Source organism: Corvus moneduloides, chromosome 6, assembly GCF_009650955.1.
Source record: "Corvus moneduloides isolate bCorMon1 chromosome 6, bCorMon1.pri, whole genome shotgun sequence".
NCBI classification, from domain to species: domain Eukaryota; kingdom Metazoa; phylum Chordata; class Aves; order Passeriformes; family Corvidae; genus Corvus; species Corvus moneduloides.
Window position 1 is genome coordinate 3004469 of NC_045481.1, and position 17988 is coordinate 3022456.

At 48.5% G+C, this 17988-nt stretch overlaps 1 protein-coding gene across 2 annotated transcripts; it reads right to left on the reverse strand.

Moving 5' to 3' along the window:
• Positions 1–224: 224 nt before the first annotated feature.
• Positions 225–14471, reverse strand: BMP4 (bone morphogenetic protein 4). Of its 2 annotated transcripts, none has more exons than XM_032113102.1 (3): positions 3229–3343; positions 2297–2673; positions 225–1285 (listed from the first exon to the last, which is right to left on the reverse strand). In XM_032113102.1, the coding sequence occupies exons 2-3, from the start codon at positions 2664–2666 to the stop codon at positions 444–446; spliced, it is 1212 nt and encodes a 403-aa protein (XP_031968993.1). In that variant the 5' UTR covers positions 2667–2673; positions 3229–3343; the 3' UTR covers positions 225–443. The 2 variants fall into 2 exon arrangements, with proteins under 2 accessions (XP_031968993.1, XP_031968994.1); XM_032113103.1 differs by lacking the exon at positions 3229–3343 and adding an exon at positions 14389–14471 and having other exon boundaries at positions 409–1285.
• Positions 14472–17988: the final 3517 nt, after the last annotated feature.

The window sequence follows — 17988 nt, forward strand, 5'->3', positions numbered from 1 at the left end:
TCTCCCACGAGGCACAACCCCAGGCACCCGGGGCACCCGAAGTACCTTGGTGAGAAACAGAAAGACTAAAGTTTGCAAAGCCTTTAAATGAAAAAAGGATGGGGGAAAAGGAGTGAAGGAGGAGGGGGTAAGAAGATAAGGAGACAAGATAAACTCCCGGCTGCACTCCCAGCCAGCACAGCCTCAGCAGCACCCTGAGAGGCGAGACACAAAATGCATTTACCTTTAAAATAATGACTCATTTTATTTTTTTCTTTTAATATGTAGTTATAAATATATTTTGTCAAAATATATGATCATTATTGTCAAAAACATTTGCACATAAAGTCATAAATAAGGTCAAGGTGAACGTTTAGTTTAGAGAAGAGTCCAGCTATAGCAAGCAGTTCTGGGGTAGGACGGAAGGGAGAGAGAAGGGGAGGAGAGGGCGGTGGGGAAGGGGGTCAGCGGCACCCGCACCCCTCCACCACCATCTCCTGGTAGTTTTTCAGGACCACCTTGTCATACTCATCCAGGTAGAGCATGGAGATGGCGCTGAGCTCCGTGGGCACACAGCAGGCCTTGGGAATGCTGGAGTTCACGGAGTTCACCAGCGTCTGCACGATGGCGTGGTTCGTGGAGTTGAGGTGGTCGGCCAGAGGGAAGGGGCAGTCCCCGTGGCAGTAAAACGCCTGGTACCCCGGGGGTGCCACGATCCAGTCGTTCCAGCCCACGTCGCTGAAATCCACATAGAGGGCATGGCGGCGGCAGTTTTTTTTGTTCTTGCGGGAACGCTGGTGCTTGGGGCTCCGGCGGGCTCTGCGGGTCAGCGCGTGGCCTCGCCCGTCGTGCCCAAAAGTGACCAGGAGCGGCCTGAGCTGCGCCCAGTCCCCGCGCCCTTGAGGTAAAGATCGGCTAATCCTGACGTGTTTGCCCTGATGAGTCTGTGCGTGGTGGAGGTGGGTAACCTCGATCACCAGCCCGTGGTTCGGCTGCTTGTCCTTGGTCCACCGGATCACGGCCGGGCTCACATCAAAGGTCTCCCAGCGCGTCACGTTGTGGTGCACCAGCCGCGTGTCCAGCAGGCGCGTAATGGCCTGGGCGCGCTCCGACAGCGGCTTCATCACTTCATAAATGTTTATCCGGTGGAAGCCCCTCTCCCACGCCGCGCTCGGCTCCTCCACCTGCTCCCGGTACAGCCTCAGCTCCGCCGAGGAGATCACCTCGTTTTCCGGCACGCTGCTGAGGTTGAAGACGAAGCGGATCCGGGGCGCCTCGCTGGGACCCGGGACGGTCTCCAGGTGCTCTGGAGGGGAGCAGGGAGGGGGGGAAGTGGTAAGACAAGCAAACGAGCACGTCAGCCTCGGGGCACTCAGCCACGGCCCCGGCACAGCCACAGCTCACACCCACGCTTCACCTGCCCGGCAGCCACCGGCTCCTCTCCGCTCCCCCACGCATCCCTCCCGGCCGGACCGGAGCAGCTCCTGCCCGGCACCGCTCCTGCCCCGGCACCGCTCCTGCCCCGGCACCGCTGGCTCACCCGCACCTGGAGCAGTCCACCCCTTCCCATCTCGCCTCCCCGCTCAGGGAGACTTTTTCCCTTTAGCTTTTTCCCCTTTTGCTTTTCCTTCCCCCGCCTCTCCAAAATCATCTCCCCGGCGAGATGCGGCGCCACGGAGCACAGAGGTGCCTTGTTATGGGGGGCAGGGGGAAAAAGAGAAGCAAATTCCAACGCAGTAATGATGCGGCTGGATTAATAATTCAGATTTACTTTGGAAAAGAAACATCCGCTAGGAAACATTTGGATCAGATTACAAGGGTCTATTGAATAAACCTTATAAACACACAGCTGTAAGTATTAAATTCGAGTCGGGGTTTGGGGGGATTTTTTTTCTTTTTTTTTTTTTTCTTTTTTTCTTAAGAGTAAAAGCAGGCAGCAATTGCTTTGATAGTTCAAAAGAAACACTCCAGGGGCGAGATCCCGCCCTCGCTTTACTCCCGCATCCGATCCAGAGCCATTAAATCCACGCGAGCCCAGGGAGTGACCCCGAGGCAGAGGCACCGAAGGAAACTCACTGTTGTCAACAGAAGCAAAAGCACTTCAAAATATGGTCAAGCTCGGGTTAAGCACAGGATGCTGGAAAAAATACCGAGCAGCACGCCTGTCACCCACACACGGCAGGCTTGGGGGGGTGGCTTTCCTCCCATAAATTTAGGGCCGGGCACGTCCTGCTTCTAAAGGCATTTGTGAGCTTCCAAACGCAAGGAAATCCCGATCGCTACCGGGACTGGGAATTTACCGCCTCCCATCACTGACCTTCATGGTGGAAGCTCCTCACGGTGTTTGCCCGGCTGGTCGATCGCTCAGGGTACTGCAGGCTAATTTCCTGGAGGCTTTCCTCCTCTTCTCCGGACTGGAGTCGATAGAGATCCAGCATGTAACTAGGAATGACGGCTGACTTGCTGGGCTGAGGCCGCCTTCGCAGCCCAAACATCTGCAGCAGAGTTGTTTCGAAACCCCGCAAGAGTTCATGGCTTTGGGCAGAGCGGCGTCCGGATCCGGCTTGTCCCTGAAGCTCTGCCACTTTCTTCCTGCCGGTCTCAGGGATCAGGCTAGCATGGTTAGTACCTCCTAGAAGGACTTGGCATAGTAGGATGACCATCAGCATTCGGTTACCAGGAATCATGGTGTCTCTGGGGTGTAAAAAACGCGACAACAAACAAGAAGGATAGTCAGGATGAGAAGCGAAACCCCCCTCCTCTTCCGAATAAACTTTAAAATAATAATAATAGTAGTAGTAATAATAACAATAAATGGCAAAAGGACATGGGGAGCAGCCCCCATTCGAGCGGCAGCCGGCGCGCCCCGGCGGGCAGGGACCGGCCGCCGGCCCTGGGCTGCCCGCAGCCCCCTCGGGCAGGCGGGCTCCCGGCGCATCCCGGCGCCGCTGCCCCGCGGCCCCCTCGGGCAGGAGGGTTCCCGGCGCATCCCGGCGCCGCTGCCCCGCCGGGACGGGACGGGAGCGGGACCAGCGGCGGCGGCGCCCGGCGGGGAAGGAAGGGGCGCGCGGCTCGGCGCGCTCTGGAGCCGCGGGTTCGAATCCCGCCGCCGGACCCCGGGAGGGAAACCCGGGATAAGAACCGCATAAAGTTTTTTCCCCTTAAAAAAAAAAATAAAAATAAAATAAAGCTCCGCGATGAAAACAAAAAGCGAGGAGCGAGGCGGAGGAAGAAGAGGGCTGTACTCACTGACAGCAAGCAAGGCATATCAGCACAGTCCATGATTCTGGAGAGCCAGCCCGGACCCAGCGCGCCGAAAGCCCCGGGGCAGCGGCTGCCGAGCGCCTCCCGCGATCGCCACCCGGCGCAGTGCAGCCGCCGCCGCCGCCGGCCCCGGTTTTCTGCCGGCCCCGCAGTCACGTGGAGCCGCGCTCGCCGCCAGCCCGGCCCGGCCCGGCCCGGCCCGCCGCCCCCGGCCCGCCCCCGGCCCGGCCCGGCCCCGCGGGGGACGGCCCTGCCCGCCCCGCCGCCAGCGCTCGGGGAGCGGGGGGAGCGCGGGGACCCCCGGCGGAGCGGCCGCGCTCGGACCCTCGGGGCGCGGGACGGGGTCGGCGCGGTGCCCCCGGGATCCCCCCGCGCCGCTCAGGTGCATCCCCGGGGGACCGTCCCGCCCCGCCCTGTCCCCGCACGGCCGGGGCGGGGTCCCCGGGGAGGTCGGGGCACCGCGGGGACCCGGCTGGGGAGGGAGACTCGGGACGGGAAACTCGGGAAGCGGCTGTCCCCTGAGGAGAAGGGAGGGAGAGCTTGGGAACGATAAGCAGCTGCGCGGGGAAAGGGACGGCGGCAGAGTGCGGGTTTCTCCTCTGCTCCCACCACCCCCGAGGGTCTCCTCCCGGGGAGTGGGAGCGCGCTGCCAGCACCGGGGCTTATCCCCGGTGCCTGCCATGGGTTCCCACTCGCCCTCCAGGTTTTCTCATCCTTCCCCCATACTGCTTGAATAGCCCTCTCCCCCTTTCCACCAGGCCGGGTTCCCGGACCCCCACCTAGGTGTGCAGCAAGCGCCTTCCCATGCCCGCACGGGCTGTGTATGGCCACAGCTGACTCCAGAGAGGTACGGTATGGCCACAGCTGGCGGCTCCAGAGAGGTACGGACAGGGGTCTCCGGGAAGAAGGATGCTCCCTGCCCCGCAGTTCAACCACAGCATTGCTCTAGGCCAGCTTGGGGCTGAGAATAAGAACCAGACTTCCCAAGGCTTGAGGCTGCTCCCAGGTGGGGGTTTGGGGCAGCCTGGTTTGCCATCAGTACACATTAACTGGATGCAATGCTCTCAGGCACAGGATGGGATTCTTGGGGCTGTCCGGTACAGGACCAGGAGCTGGATTTGGTGATCCTTGTGCGTCCCTTCCAGCTCAGGATATTCTGTGATTCTCTGACACACTGGGGGTGGTGTATGAACAAGGTGTGGAGAAGGCAGCTCTGGGGAAAGGCCCCCTAAATGAAGTGTGATGGGTGCCACATACTTTGCAGACACAGAGTAGACTAAGCAACCCCATGGTAAATAAAGGCAGCTCCACCAGGGCATTAAAATCTGTCCCTTTGTCCTGCTGGGGTATCCCTTTGTGTTGGGCAAACTGTCACCCACAGTGAGAACACTCGGTTAATTTATGAGACCAAAAGATGTGGTCATGGAGTGGCCATGGGAACTCCTAAGCTCATCAATTAACCACAACCAAAAACCAGCTCAAAAACAATGACTGTGGCCACAAACCACGGGGCTGCTGTGCCTGAGCACAGCAAACCCACACCAGCGCCTTGGTGTCCTCCCAGCACTGCCCCAGAGCTCACACACCATCACAGACGCCTTCTTTTCATATTTCACTTTTTTTTTTTTAGCTTAGACCTGACCCATGCATTAGAAAAGCCCAGGGATGTCACCGAAAGGACACGCACAGATAAAAGGCAGTGCTGACACTGTAATATCTCTGAGTTATTCCTATACCACTCCAAGTTTAAAAGAAACATCTGTTAGCAAGGTATTTGGACTATGAATCCATCAAAATTTGTGAAATATTGCTATCGCCATTTCAAATGTATCACACTGTGTGTTATTCTTAACAAGGAAAAACAATTTTGGGAGTAGCTGCTGTGCAACTTTTTTAAGTTAAATAACATTTTCATTGAAAATACTCCAGTCTATAAAGAAAGTTTACATGAGGGCCTGTATAGCACTGTTCCTAAAACAGACCTCTGGACTGGGAAAGGCAACTGGCTCCCTCTTTGTGGGATGTGTTCCCCTCTTGGTCTGAAGACCTCACTCGGGTTTTGTTAGGATCAGAGAGTGGCGGTGCTGGAAATGTTTGTCCCTGAGGAATTCAGTCGCACGGCATCCAGTGCCTGCTCTCCTAAGCCATCCTGTTAAACTGAGATCCCAAAAATTGTTTATGTAACGCTGGTTAACCATGCCCCTGTGCGAGGAGGTGGCCAGCTGGGGCCAGAGAGCCAGGGCAGAGCAGTGTAGTTTGGGCTCTCGTAGGAGGCAAGAGCGTATTTGAGTAGCTCCTTGGTTACTAAGAAGTGTTAGTCATGGGGAAAGCTGTAGTATTTATTCCGTGAAATGTAAATACATAACCCAAACCACAAAGGAATAACCATGGATGGAAATAGTGTAGCGTTTACTGAAGGAGCTGGGCTGACTTTCTACAGAAGCTGTATTTCCTCAGCCCCATAGAGCGTAATTCACCTTGAACGGAGCTTCTGCTCCAGCCCGTGGAGTTACACATCGGCTGAACTCGGTCCAGGCACACTAAACAACCCAGTGTGTTACATATTCCAACCAAAAAAGTGATGCCAAAACGGAGCTAAAAATACAAATGTGGAAGGTTTGAAAAGCAAACACTGCTTAATTCAGCGGTAGATGCAGCATTAAAGATCCAGCACATCAAAAACAGAGAACATTGTGTCTCCACTCAACACAAGGCTCAGCTCCCCTGATCACACCTCACATGGGTGAGAGGGGACTGATGGTGGTCTTGCCTGTGACCCAGTCCTGGCCTGACTTTGGGATCTGTTGCCAGGTTTTTTCCTCTCTGTCTTCTGTGAGAAACCTTCTGGGAATCTCTGCACCTGGACAGCAAGACCATTGGTCTCCTCTGGAAGCAAAGCACTGGGGCATTGGGGACATCATCCTGCAAAGACTGGCCAGACAAAAGGGTGATTCATCATGTGCAGACCTTGGCTGTGACAGTAGACTTTGTTGGTGGCAGCAAGAAGCCCAGGTGTCCTGGAGCCCCAGTGCCCAGCTCTGCTTGCAGGGGTCATTAGCTGAGGGGCAATTATTTGCTCACTTTTGTTTCAATCGTGGGTTTGCCCAGACATGTTCCTGATAAAATCCCAGCCACTCACATCTGACCCATTTCCAGGTTTTCTGTACTCAGGACCTACCAGCAAGCACTGCAGGTTGAGGTTCAGCACCTCTAGAAATTAGGCCAGCTCTGTTTACAAGGGAAACTTCTCTAATGGCAGCATTTCAGGAGATGCCTCTGGACTCAGACCTTCCCAAACCAGTTCTTGCATCCTATGTTATTTTTAGAGCAGCTGCACCTTTTTGGGCTCTAAAGTTTGCAAACAACCCGCCTTGGGAAAAACAAAAAAGAAAGAAAAAAAAAAACAAGTGAACTTGCCTCACCAGATTTGTGCTTGAGCAGAAACAAGCCTAAAACCATAAATAAATAAATAAATAAATAAATAAATAAATAAATGCCTATGTCAGAGACATTTTAGTGACATGAATTACAGGAGGAGATGCCCATAAGTGTGCTAAGATCAATTCCCTCCTACCCTTTCCTTTCATCTGCCCAAGCTTGTCAATTAAAACAAAGGGAACTGAGCAAACAACTCCAAGAGATTACATTTTCCAAAGTAGCTCTTCACTAAAGAACCGACTGGTAAAAACAAGTGCAGCTGCTTGAATGGCGAAAGGAACATTTTTTACAACCACTCTGAGATTTTCATGATTTCTCTGAGTGCTTCAGAGCTGGCCTGTTCTACCAGAATGTTCTACCTCCTCTTGAATAAATAAATTCATACTTCTCCTAAAACACAGAACTGGGCCCAGCTTGGACTTTATTTCTGTTTTACATTTAAGTGTCTCTGCCGAGGTGTCAGGACCACGTCTAGAACCACTCCTGAGCTAAGAGGAGAATCAGGTTCAGCACTGCTGTTTTATTCCAAACAGGGTTGTTTTTTTTTTTTACAAATCCCTCCAAAAACACTGTGTGGGAACATTAAAATAATGCAGTTCTAAAAAGGCAGTCCTTGGTAATCAGACACATGACAGTCAAAACAGTAGGATTGTCTGCTCTTTTCTATTTTTAAGTTTTTAAGGATGATTTTTATTGTTTTGAGAATGCTATTAAAAGGTTGGCTGTCCCACGCAGGGTGAATCTTAAGTTGCTGTTACTTGACTCATTCACTTTGTCACTTTTCAGAGATGCCCAAGAGTGAGCAAGGGTAGGAATGTCACCCCTTGTTGTTCATACAGACACTGTCTGTCTTCTGCTGTGAGAGTGTGAGGTCTCTACCGCTAAATATTGTTCATTTAGAGATGACGGGCCTCAAAATTCGGAGGTGTGGATCTTTCGGGCTGGACATCAAGAAGAATTCCTTCACAGAAAGGGTGGTTAGGCATTGGAATGGGCTGTCCTGGGAGGGAATGGAATCAGCATCCCTGGAGGTTTCAAGAAATGGCTCAGTGCTCCGGTCTGCTTGGGAAGGTGGTGATCGGTCAGAAGTTGGACCTGGTGATCTTGGAGGTTTTTTCCAACCTTAAAGTTCCTGTGATTTCATGATTAGGGAACACATTCAGCAACACGACTCATAAAATAGAGGGAGAACCATTTTAATGGTCTGTTGTTAAAATTCCCCTGAGCTGTGTTAGAAACACATCTGTTGTAAAATCATCTCCACATCAATGGATTTCCTCGAGGGATGTTACAAGAAGAACACGCACTGATTTCATCCAGCTTTTGGAAAGAATCGCTGCCTTTAGCCCATGTTTGCTTCTGCACTGTGTTGCTCCCCACCCCATCAAAACCTCATCCCTGTGAAGCAAGGAAGACCTCCAGAAGATGAAGGACTCATTCCTCCTGCTCTGCGATTGTGGCTGGTACTAATAAAGCCCATCATTCTCCTAACGAGCGCCGTCCAGCCATGTGGCTACCGGAGACAAGCAGATTCCTTTTGGATCTGATGAATCATGAAGGCTTTTGGAGAATAGCACAGGGCTGGCAGCTCCCTGACCTTACAAACCACTCAATGTGTCTCTAGCCCTGAGATGTGGCTTTGTCTGACTTCTGCTGTGACTGATATTTCGCTCTCCCTCACAGCCAAAATCTGCAATTCCACACAACCACATAGCACCTCCGGGGTGCCGACATTTGTCTTTGTCCTTTAATTGCAGCTTGAGATCTGCTGCCAGCAGAAACTTTAATGATCTCAAACACTACTACAAGGTGTAAATAAGCAGAGCAGGACAATTGCTGTAGAAATAATTCACGTGAGCTCTACTGGATTTTTAGCAATAGCAAAGGATTTTACTGGTAGGTGTTATAGCAAGTGCTGGGAAATGTCAGCACATGGATGAATTTAGAGTTCATTAATGTGAACATCCTCACCTGAAAGCAGAGAGGAAGGATCCTGCCCAGGAGTCCCTCTTGGGAAACATGGCTATGCCCTGTGGCCTCCATCTCCAGCAATAACAAACTGGTGGGGCTCGTTTATACCAGTTGCCTGGTGACAAAGTTCATACTCACAATTAATCATCATTCTTAGAAAGTGCTCACTGAATAAACTTACACAGGGTGTGTGTGAGAGCAGAGCACGAGCCTCCCACAGACACGTGACACTGAAAAGATGGTTTCTGAGGGAAAGGCTCCTGCTCATACTGTCACAGAATATCCTGAGTTGGAAGAGACTCAGAAGGATCAGAGTCCAACTCCTGGCCCTGCACAGACACCCCAACAATCCCACCCTGGGCATCCCTGAGAGCATTGTCCAAACACTTCTGGAGCTCTGGCAGCCTTGGGGCTGTGGCCATTCCCCTGGGCAGTGCCCAGCACCCTCGGGGGGAAGAGCCTTTTCCTGATACCCGGTCTAAACCTGACACAGCTGCAGTCCTTCCTGACAAACCTTTCAGCAGGACCTACTCCAGCCCAGAATGGCAAGGCTCTCTGTCCTATTATTGATCAAGCAAGCTAACAAGTGAGGTGTTAGCTGGGTTTATTTTCAATTAGAGACGTTCTTACTTACTATTACCTGCTCTACCTCGTTGTGGGGCAATAAAAAAAACACTTGTAAGCAGAATCAAAGCCCACCTTCTGCCCCAAATAACCATGACCCAAAAGTACCTGAGCGGGGATGCAGTTTGTGTCAACAGTAGTGAAACCTGATTTCATTTTTGGCTTTTTTCTACATAAGCAATTATCTGTTTTCCTCTTCCCTGCTTCCATCATGCACAGACACTGACTCAGCAGCCCAAAGGAGGCCTACTCCAACCTGGGAAGTTCAAAGGTGATAGATTTGGTGCAGAGCTACAAGTACTGGGATGCCTAAAGGAAGGTTGTCCTAGTGATGAAGGACCTGATTTGGACTTCAGAAGGTCTAGGTTCAGCTTTGTGCTTCTGTGACAGTGGCTGAATCATCAGGAATCTACTTTATCCAAGTGGTTAGGAGTATATTAAACAGTGAAGAGTAATTAAGAAGAGGCAATTAGAACTAAAAGCAGGTCAGAGCCTCCATTCTGGAAGAACAAGAGTATTTTGCACCCTTCTCAGAAATAAATAAAAAATAAACATTACTTCTGAAGAGGTCCTCAATTTCCATCCCAACAAACAAAAGGCTTTTAAACCATTTCAGTGGGACTCCAACTCCTGGGAAAATACTGGATGAGTAACAGGATATGGAGACTCTGTATGATCTCTCACTGACAGCATGTGGAACAAAAATTGTACTGCCCTGTCCATCACTGGAGAGACCCTGGTGATTCACTGTCACCCATGGCAGAGGAAGAGGAAGGAGAAGGAGAAGGAAGAAGAGAAGGAGAAGGATGAGAAGGAGAAGGAGAAGGAGAAGGAGAAGGAGAAGGAGAAGAATGAGAATGAGAATGAGAATGAGAATGAGAAGAAAAAGAAGAAGGAGAAAAATTAAAAGAAAAAGAAGAAGGCGGAGAATAGGAGGAAGAAGGGAAGAAGAAGCAAAACTGAATATGCCTGGAAACGAGAGATTAAACACATTGTAGTCAGAGCTGGGTTTCCAGCATTTTTCAGAAATACTCATCAGGGCTTTACATTACTGGCTGGCAGCCACGTGGCCTGTGAACTGAAGGGAGGCCAATTTCTTGACCTGCAGGTTTCAATGCAAAGACAGTCTGTCCTCTCTGATACCTTATCCAAACGATGTGGGCAAACCAGCGTCGTACGTGCGTTCCGTGCGTGTCTGATCCCACAGGCAAACCAGCCTTTCTATTTCTATTTCCTAAAATATCAGCCACCAAATAGCTTACAGAGGGATAAAACTGAAGAACAGGGTCAAATAAAAAAATAAAAAAGGAGGAGAGGGACTTTTAGAAAGGAATATCTAAAAGTCAGTTTGAAGAGAAAAAAAGTGAAATGGCAAAAAATGAGTGAGTCTGCAGACATCTCATATCTCTCTCTTGCATATGAAGGGGCCTTGGAAGTGAGGGGGTGCTCACCTCCACAGAGGTCCACCTGGGCAGAGGGTTTACAGAGCCAGACCCCAGAGGATCAGCAGGAACGTAGAACAGGAGAGAAAACCGATATGGAAAAGAAGTGAAAACCAAGAAGGCAAATTCAGACTGGGCAAAGGGCCAAGGCAAGGCCAAGTGCAATTCTAGAAAACAGGACTGAAGCCAGAGGCACCAAGGTGTCATGACAGGCCTGCACTGGTCTGCAATTACAACCCAGAATGATGCACCTGCCAGGAGCACAGCATCACCCAGACAGGATGAGAAATAGGCTTAAAACAAGATTTTTGAACAAAAGGCTCAGGATGGAGGGCCTGAACTAGCAGTTTCTACTTGTGCAGGATCTGGAGTTAGCATAAGGCTGGTATCTCCCAGTAGCAGCCCCCTGGGCACACAGGAGTTACACTTTGAGTCAGGGAAAGCAGAACTAAGTTAGAACAGTTTCCCTGAGGACCTGTTTGTTCCCCTGGCTTCACCCTGCATTCCTGCTTCTTCCACCTCTGTCCTGCTGACTGTGCTGCCTTTTCCCACCTTCTGTACACATACCTGATAGAGCAGCAAGCCTCAGAACCAGGTATTGTACGCAGCACCACACCCCAATTCGAAGAAATATTGCAAAAAGCAAATGTGCAACGTCATTTATAAAACTGGCATCAGCTCACAAATGTTCCTCACAAAGACCCAACACTGAGGTTACTCCATGGCTGCCAGAAAGTCACCTGTCCTGTCTCCAGAGGCCTCAGCAAGTCACTTCATCTCCATCACTCTTTCCCTACATAGCAGTTAGGTGCAAAGTGGTGCAGGAATCCTGATGCCTGTCCTCTCCAGCCCAGGCTGAGAAGCTGAGTGGTGTTGGGGCTTCCAGGATAAAAATGAAGTGGATTAAGGCAGATGTTTGAAGAGCAGAGGATAAAATGAGAAGGTCAAAGAGGACTTAGAGTCCATGAATATTGCCTTGAGTCAGAGATAGTGGAGACAAACCCCAGATCCAAAATACCAAGGTGAGATTGATGGAATCTCTCTCAGGGCGGTGCTACGAGGAGAGCTTGGACTTGCAAAGCTGTTGTGTGAATTTTTTCCCTCTCTTGGGACCACTGGCTGCTCCCAGAACAGCCACCATCCTTTTTCACAGGTTCCCCAACTGTTAAAACACCAGGAGTCCAGGATGAGACCACCACAGGAGGTGCCTTGATATGGATGGCACAACTGGATCACTTCCATCGTGTTTTCTACTGGAGGAGAGGGACGGGAAGCAGATTCCTGAAGGTATCTATGGAGTTGAGAATGGCTATGACCTGGGGGCTGAGAAAGAGTCACCAGAACTTTGGAGACCCAAACACTGTGTCTATGCTTGCAGGAGGTACACAGCTCCAATGTCTCGGAGTATCTCCCAATTCACTCTCAACCCTTTCCAGAATACAGAGAATTTACCTCACCCAGCATCCTCCCTTCCCTGTCCACACAGGATCACCCCTGGCCTTTTACCCAAGGATCCCTTTTGCACAGGATCACCTTTTACCCAAAACAGCAAAACTCAAAGCCCAGTCTGAAAAAAACACCAAACCTAAAACCTGAAATGAAACCCAAAAACACAGCAGTGTACAAAAGGCATTTTTAAAACAGAAACTGACTGAAGGCTGGGCTCTGTTCTGTTGCTTGAGGCGTGTAAATGCTCTATTCATACATTTCAAACTCCTCCCAGCAACAGAGCTCCCAAAACACTTTGTGTCTCTGGGGTGAGCAGCTTCGTGTCTCCCATGGCAGAGGGCACACACAGTGATCTGGCTCGCGTTACTGAGCAGGATCAGATGATAGATGAAGATCCATGATACTGAGCAGCAGCTCACAGGTCAAAGTCTTTCCCTTCTGTCTGAAAATCCTCCTGCACCTTTCTTTCCCAAAGTAAGTAGAAGCCCTTCATTCTCCAAAGGCTTTTGTTGCTACCAAGCTTTATGTACTTACACATCCCTGCTAGAACAAGACTTCAGCACAAGAGAATCGGCACAGTATGTTCCAGCTCACATAATTTTATTTACTTTTTGTTATACTAAAATCTTTTGTAAAACTGTTGATTCTACTGCCCCATGAGAGGTGAATTGTAAATCCAGCCAAAAAAATCCTGCCCCACATCCCTGCATCTTAGAAAATGTAGGTTTGTTACTTTTCAGTCTCTTTGTACGCTGTTAGATTTTCTCTCTGTAATTTTATGCTGCTCAGGCACCTAATGACCTAAGTGGTCCCAGGAGAGAGGAATTGGCTTCCTCTAAGAAAAAAAAAAAAATAACAAAAGAAGGGGTGTTTATTTGCAATTTACCTTACCTGACTTGTTTAAAGTGTTATCAGAATGCAAGCACCTACTTTCTTCTCTTCATTTTCAGTCGATATCCAAGATTTGCTTGAATTGAGAATGTCTAAAGCCTCAGGCATGATCCTGGGTGTTCTCAAGACTTAAATGCCACTGCTTAAAGAGTTAAAGATCTAGATGGCTGCACTAAGAGGATGATAAACTAATCACTCACTCACTGCTGGTGAGCCTGGTGTCATTTACTGAAACATGGAATGCATTTAACAATGTAAGAGAAACTCCATGCAGTGCAAAAGCCAAAGATTATTGTTAGATTGTCAGGGTTTACTTTGGAGAAAGTCCTCAGTCTAATTACCTACGTTTAAGCAACAGAAGTATTTTTGCCCTCATTGAAGAAGTTCACATTTTCCTTTCAAGCCAATGGATGGTTTGGGGTTTTTTTAATGCTACTAAGGATTGCAGAGTCTGTTCAGGGGGCTACAAAAATTTAAGACAGGGACTAGGTAGAAGAAGTAATTCTTCCAGGAAGCAAGTAAAAAATGTTTCCTATCGTCATAATCATGAGAAAAGTAGAAATAAAAATTAGACTACTAGTACTGAACATTTACCTACTGGTTTGTGTCTTCCAGTTCTGTGAAATGGCTGGAAAGAAAAGGACAGCTCTTGGCCCTCAACAGAAATGCATATTTGAAAGCCACACTCTTTTTTAATGCTATTGGAAAAAAATACTTTAAATCCTTTTCACTGCAATCTCTGAGCCTTGAAGGAAAAGAAAGAGCAGGTCCAACATTTTGGTTTTGCACTTTTTGCACCAGAATTTCGTGAATATTGGCAGTTTTTCTTAAAATGAGATCTTAGTTAAAGATCAAGATACCAAACATGAATAACACGTCAGAGGGATTTTGTGGCGCTCACCCAGTGGGCATCCAAACTGCAAATATCACTTTATTCTCTTTTACTCTATTAAACTTCAACTCCCTTGTGTGAGCAGTTGGTACAGGACCCTTTCCCAGCACACCAAATCCCAGAGCTACTCCCAGTGGATGCCACCAGAAGATTTTTGTTGATAGGAAAGCAAGGCCTGGAGTGACAGAGCCAAATGAAGGTGTGACCATAACTCATCGTTGTGGATCAGTGTCACTTTGACCCAGCAAACATGGGCAAAACCAGGCAGTGCAGTGACATCAACATGTCCTGGCAGCCAAAGCAGCCTCCTGAGACTCTGGCTGGGTGCTCTGATGTGGCCATTGCATATCCCTGCACACCAGTGTCAGTCTGACCCGATAAACACAGGTAATAAAAGCAGAGGAAGCAACACCAGCTTAGCAAGTGTTAACTGCTTACCCGTTCTCCAGAGACTCACAGTGGGCACTCTGCTCCTCAGCTCTGACAAAGCTTGTCCCATGGCTCTGCTGCTGTGACCCAAATGACTTCTGACGAGAAGGAGGAGGAGGCAGAAACACCTTCTAATGACACCTGCCTTCATGACAAGCCTGGCAAGACAGCACATGATCATTTTCCCTGCTGGGTGATGGCTGGTGGCTCAGGCAGTTTGCTGACCTCGGTTAGGGCAGTCTCTGAAGAAGAAAGCAAAGCTCCAGCCTGAATCAAAGGATCAAAATCCAGCTGTATAGGTGGAAATTCAACTGATCAAACAGAGATGTCTTCAGCATCGTCCTGAATTGAACATCAAAAATAGATCAGATTGTTCTCAAGCAGTGGCTATTTTCCTGCACACCTAAAAGGAGAATCCAAATGAGTAAGTCAGGTGTTGCTGTGCACACTGTAAAGATCTAAAGGCAGCAAAGAGAAATGCTATTCAAAGGAACCTGCTCTTCCTGTTGTGTAAACCTCTCCCTCTACAAAGAGGCAACATTTTCCCTAGGAACTGTGTGACAACACTTGCTTCACTGCACTGCATGAAAGAGAGAGCAAACACTTTGAGATCAGTGGGACCAAAACATGGGTTTTTTTACAAGGGCATGGAGTGACAGGACAAGGGGGAATGACTTTAAACTGACAGAAGTCATGGTCAGATTAGAGAGTAGTAAGAATTTCTTCCCTGTGAGGGTGGGGAGGCCCTGGCACAGGGTGCCCAGAGAAGCTGGGGCTGCCCCTGGATCCCTGCAAGTGTCCAAGGCCAGGTTGGACGGGGCTTGGAGCAACCTGGGATAGTGGAAGGTGTCCCTGCCCATGGCAGGGGGATAGAACAAGATGGTCTTTAATGTCCCTTCCATCCCAAACCATTCTAGGAGTCTATAATAAGAACTGGGGAACTTTTGAAAAACACTCACAGCTCCACAGACCACAATTGCTACTGCAGAGCAAACTGTTTCTATTTCATCTATATGTGCATGATTTTAGGACTTGAAAAACTGCTGCCCTTGTACTTCTCAGCAGCTAATAAAAACCCTTGTTAGCAACATCTGGATACAAGATAAGGGAACCTTACAAGGAAACATGAGGCATTCAACAGGTTTCTGCAGTGGGTTCTTCGTCGATCCTCTGAGGACTCTGCTCCAAAGTCCGCTGAGGTGTTGGGGTGTTTTTCCACTGACTTCACTGGGCTCCAAACCAAGACCTAAAGCCTCCCTGCTGTGTTTTGGACATTTATTTGTGTTTGATCTGTAATAAGATCTTTCATTTCTCTTATTCCTGTAAAAACAAATAAAGCCAGAGCACAAGAAAGCAACTAAACACATGCTTAGCTTTAAGCATATCCCTAAACCCACTCACTTAAAGTCCTTAATTCTATGGACTCCTGGGAAAGAAAAGCACATGCTTAAAGTTAAACACGTGCTTGGGGTCTTTGCTAATTAGTGATGGCCTTGTGTCTTACAGGGCCCTAAACACTTCTTAGAGCATCTGGGGTTTTAGGGCCCATATGGGAGAAATTACATGGAGACCATCTCAAAAGTGCAACTTTTAGTATTGTATCTGATGCTGGAAGCCTTTCTTTAGTGGCTTTAAGACTGATTCTGTTACAACACCATTTACAACTAGTTGAGGGAAGAGTTTCTTAGATACTTGTAAAAATAAGAATATCTAAAACCAGAATCTCTCCTTGGCTAATACTACAACACCAGCTCATCAGGATGATCAGTCCAATCAACCTAAAACTCCTTTTTGGAATGGATGTGCTTATTGGCATCTCAAGAGCAAAACTGTCTGACTTCAGCCAAGGTTTTGTCCCTGACATCCTTCACTTTGCTTAGAGGATAAGTCTGGCTCTGGAAGACAAGTGAGCCTTTACCTTTGGGTCAGGCAGCAAAAGGAAGAACATTCCCAGTAAACTGCACAGAGCAAGAAGCACTTTTTCTCACTGCACCATGTTTATTTTGGACCTCTGCTAAAGTGTTAGAAGTCTCAGCTATCTTGATCAGACAAGGCCTGAAATGTAACATGTCTGACAGGTCAAATCAGTGTTCTCCCCAGGGAGAGAACATTTGGGAAGTTTCTTCACAAAACACATGCTAGCTCACAGGAAACCTCTCACCTTGTCAGCATCTCCTCCACAAGGACTGAAACTTGTCTTTCTGTGGCTCTTGCACTCTGTCTCTTATATGTTCCTGAACTCTTTTTCAAGGTGCATCAGTGCATCAGTGCTTCAGATGCTCTTCGACTTTCAGCTCTCTATTAAATTTTATGCTGTCCCCTGTTTATAGATTAGTTGTTCTGGAGGCTGAACAATGAGGCCATGTCCATTAGTGAGGAATCTGGATCAGATGTGAGCACACAACGTTTCTCTCAACTGCCAAAGCACTCAGCCTGGTGCTCCTGCTGGCTTTCCTATTTATACAGCCTGTGGGAAGACAGGTGATATCTGAACCCAGCAGAAAGCCTTCAGAAGAATATTTTTTTTGAAAGAAAAGTGATTGTTTGGATGCTTTACATCATGTGGCTGCAGTGTCTTTGATCTGAAACTAGATTTACCACAGCTTCACACTTACCTCTGAGGAACAGGGAAGTTGTGAGTTGATGCATCAACCATCAGAACCACCACGAACAAAAAGCTGCTCCAGGCTGTGCTTGCCTAGAAGCACCAGCTGCACAGTCCTCCCCAGTCCCAAGTCTAGTTAAACACCTAAAATAACCTCAGCTTGGCCCTTGACATTTTAAGGATGGAAAGGAGGATAAACACAGGGAACTTCTCTTGGATCCTTCTGCAGCCCCAGTTTTTAAGCCGGTGATCTCCTTAACTCTCTGATTCTTCAGTGCCAAAGGCCCAGCTTATAGTGACTGTACAGAATAGATGAAACTTTTGTAAGAGGCATCAGATCCACCTTCTCTCAACCTCAAAACAATAGATGCAAAGCAAAAGGGCCCAGGATGTCCATCCAGTGATAAGATCTTGGATGGTTTTTGCAGCTGAAACAGTCGCACTGGTATTTCCAATGTTCTCTGAGCAGCCCACGTAATAAAGGAGAATTTACAACCAAAAACTCACCAGCATCTTCTGTGCTGAGTCTCTGATTGCATTAAAAGTCCTGGAGATATGATCCACTTTTAAACTACCCTTTGGGGATGACCTACATCACTTGTTGGAGAACAGGGGTTGATATCACTGCAGGCAAGCTGACTGTAGAAAGTCTGCATGAAGGACATACCATACAATTTAAAATTACTCTCTGGTCCCCTGCTCAATGCTTTCCTAGAGACTTCTTTCCCTCCAGCCTGTGGAAATGAAATACTGTCTTCCTTCTGATAGCAAATAGGTAAAAGGGTTTCCCAAGAAAGTTGGGGAAAGAAAATTGTGTTCAATACACTTCCTAAACCCAAAGAAGAAGGGAAGGCTGTACTCTCAGTAGACCTCAGAAAATTCACTTCTTTCACCACCAGATGCCTGTTCCCAATGCTAACTCTAACCTCTCTGTTTCCCTTCCTTTCCACACAAGATTGATTCACAGAACTTGATTTAAAGGATGTTTATTTCCATAACAAAAA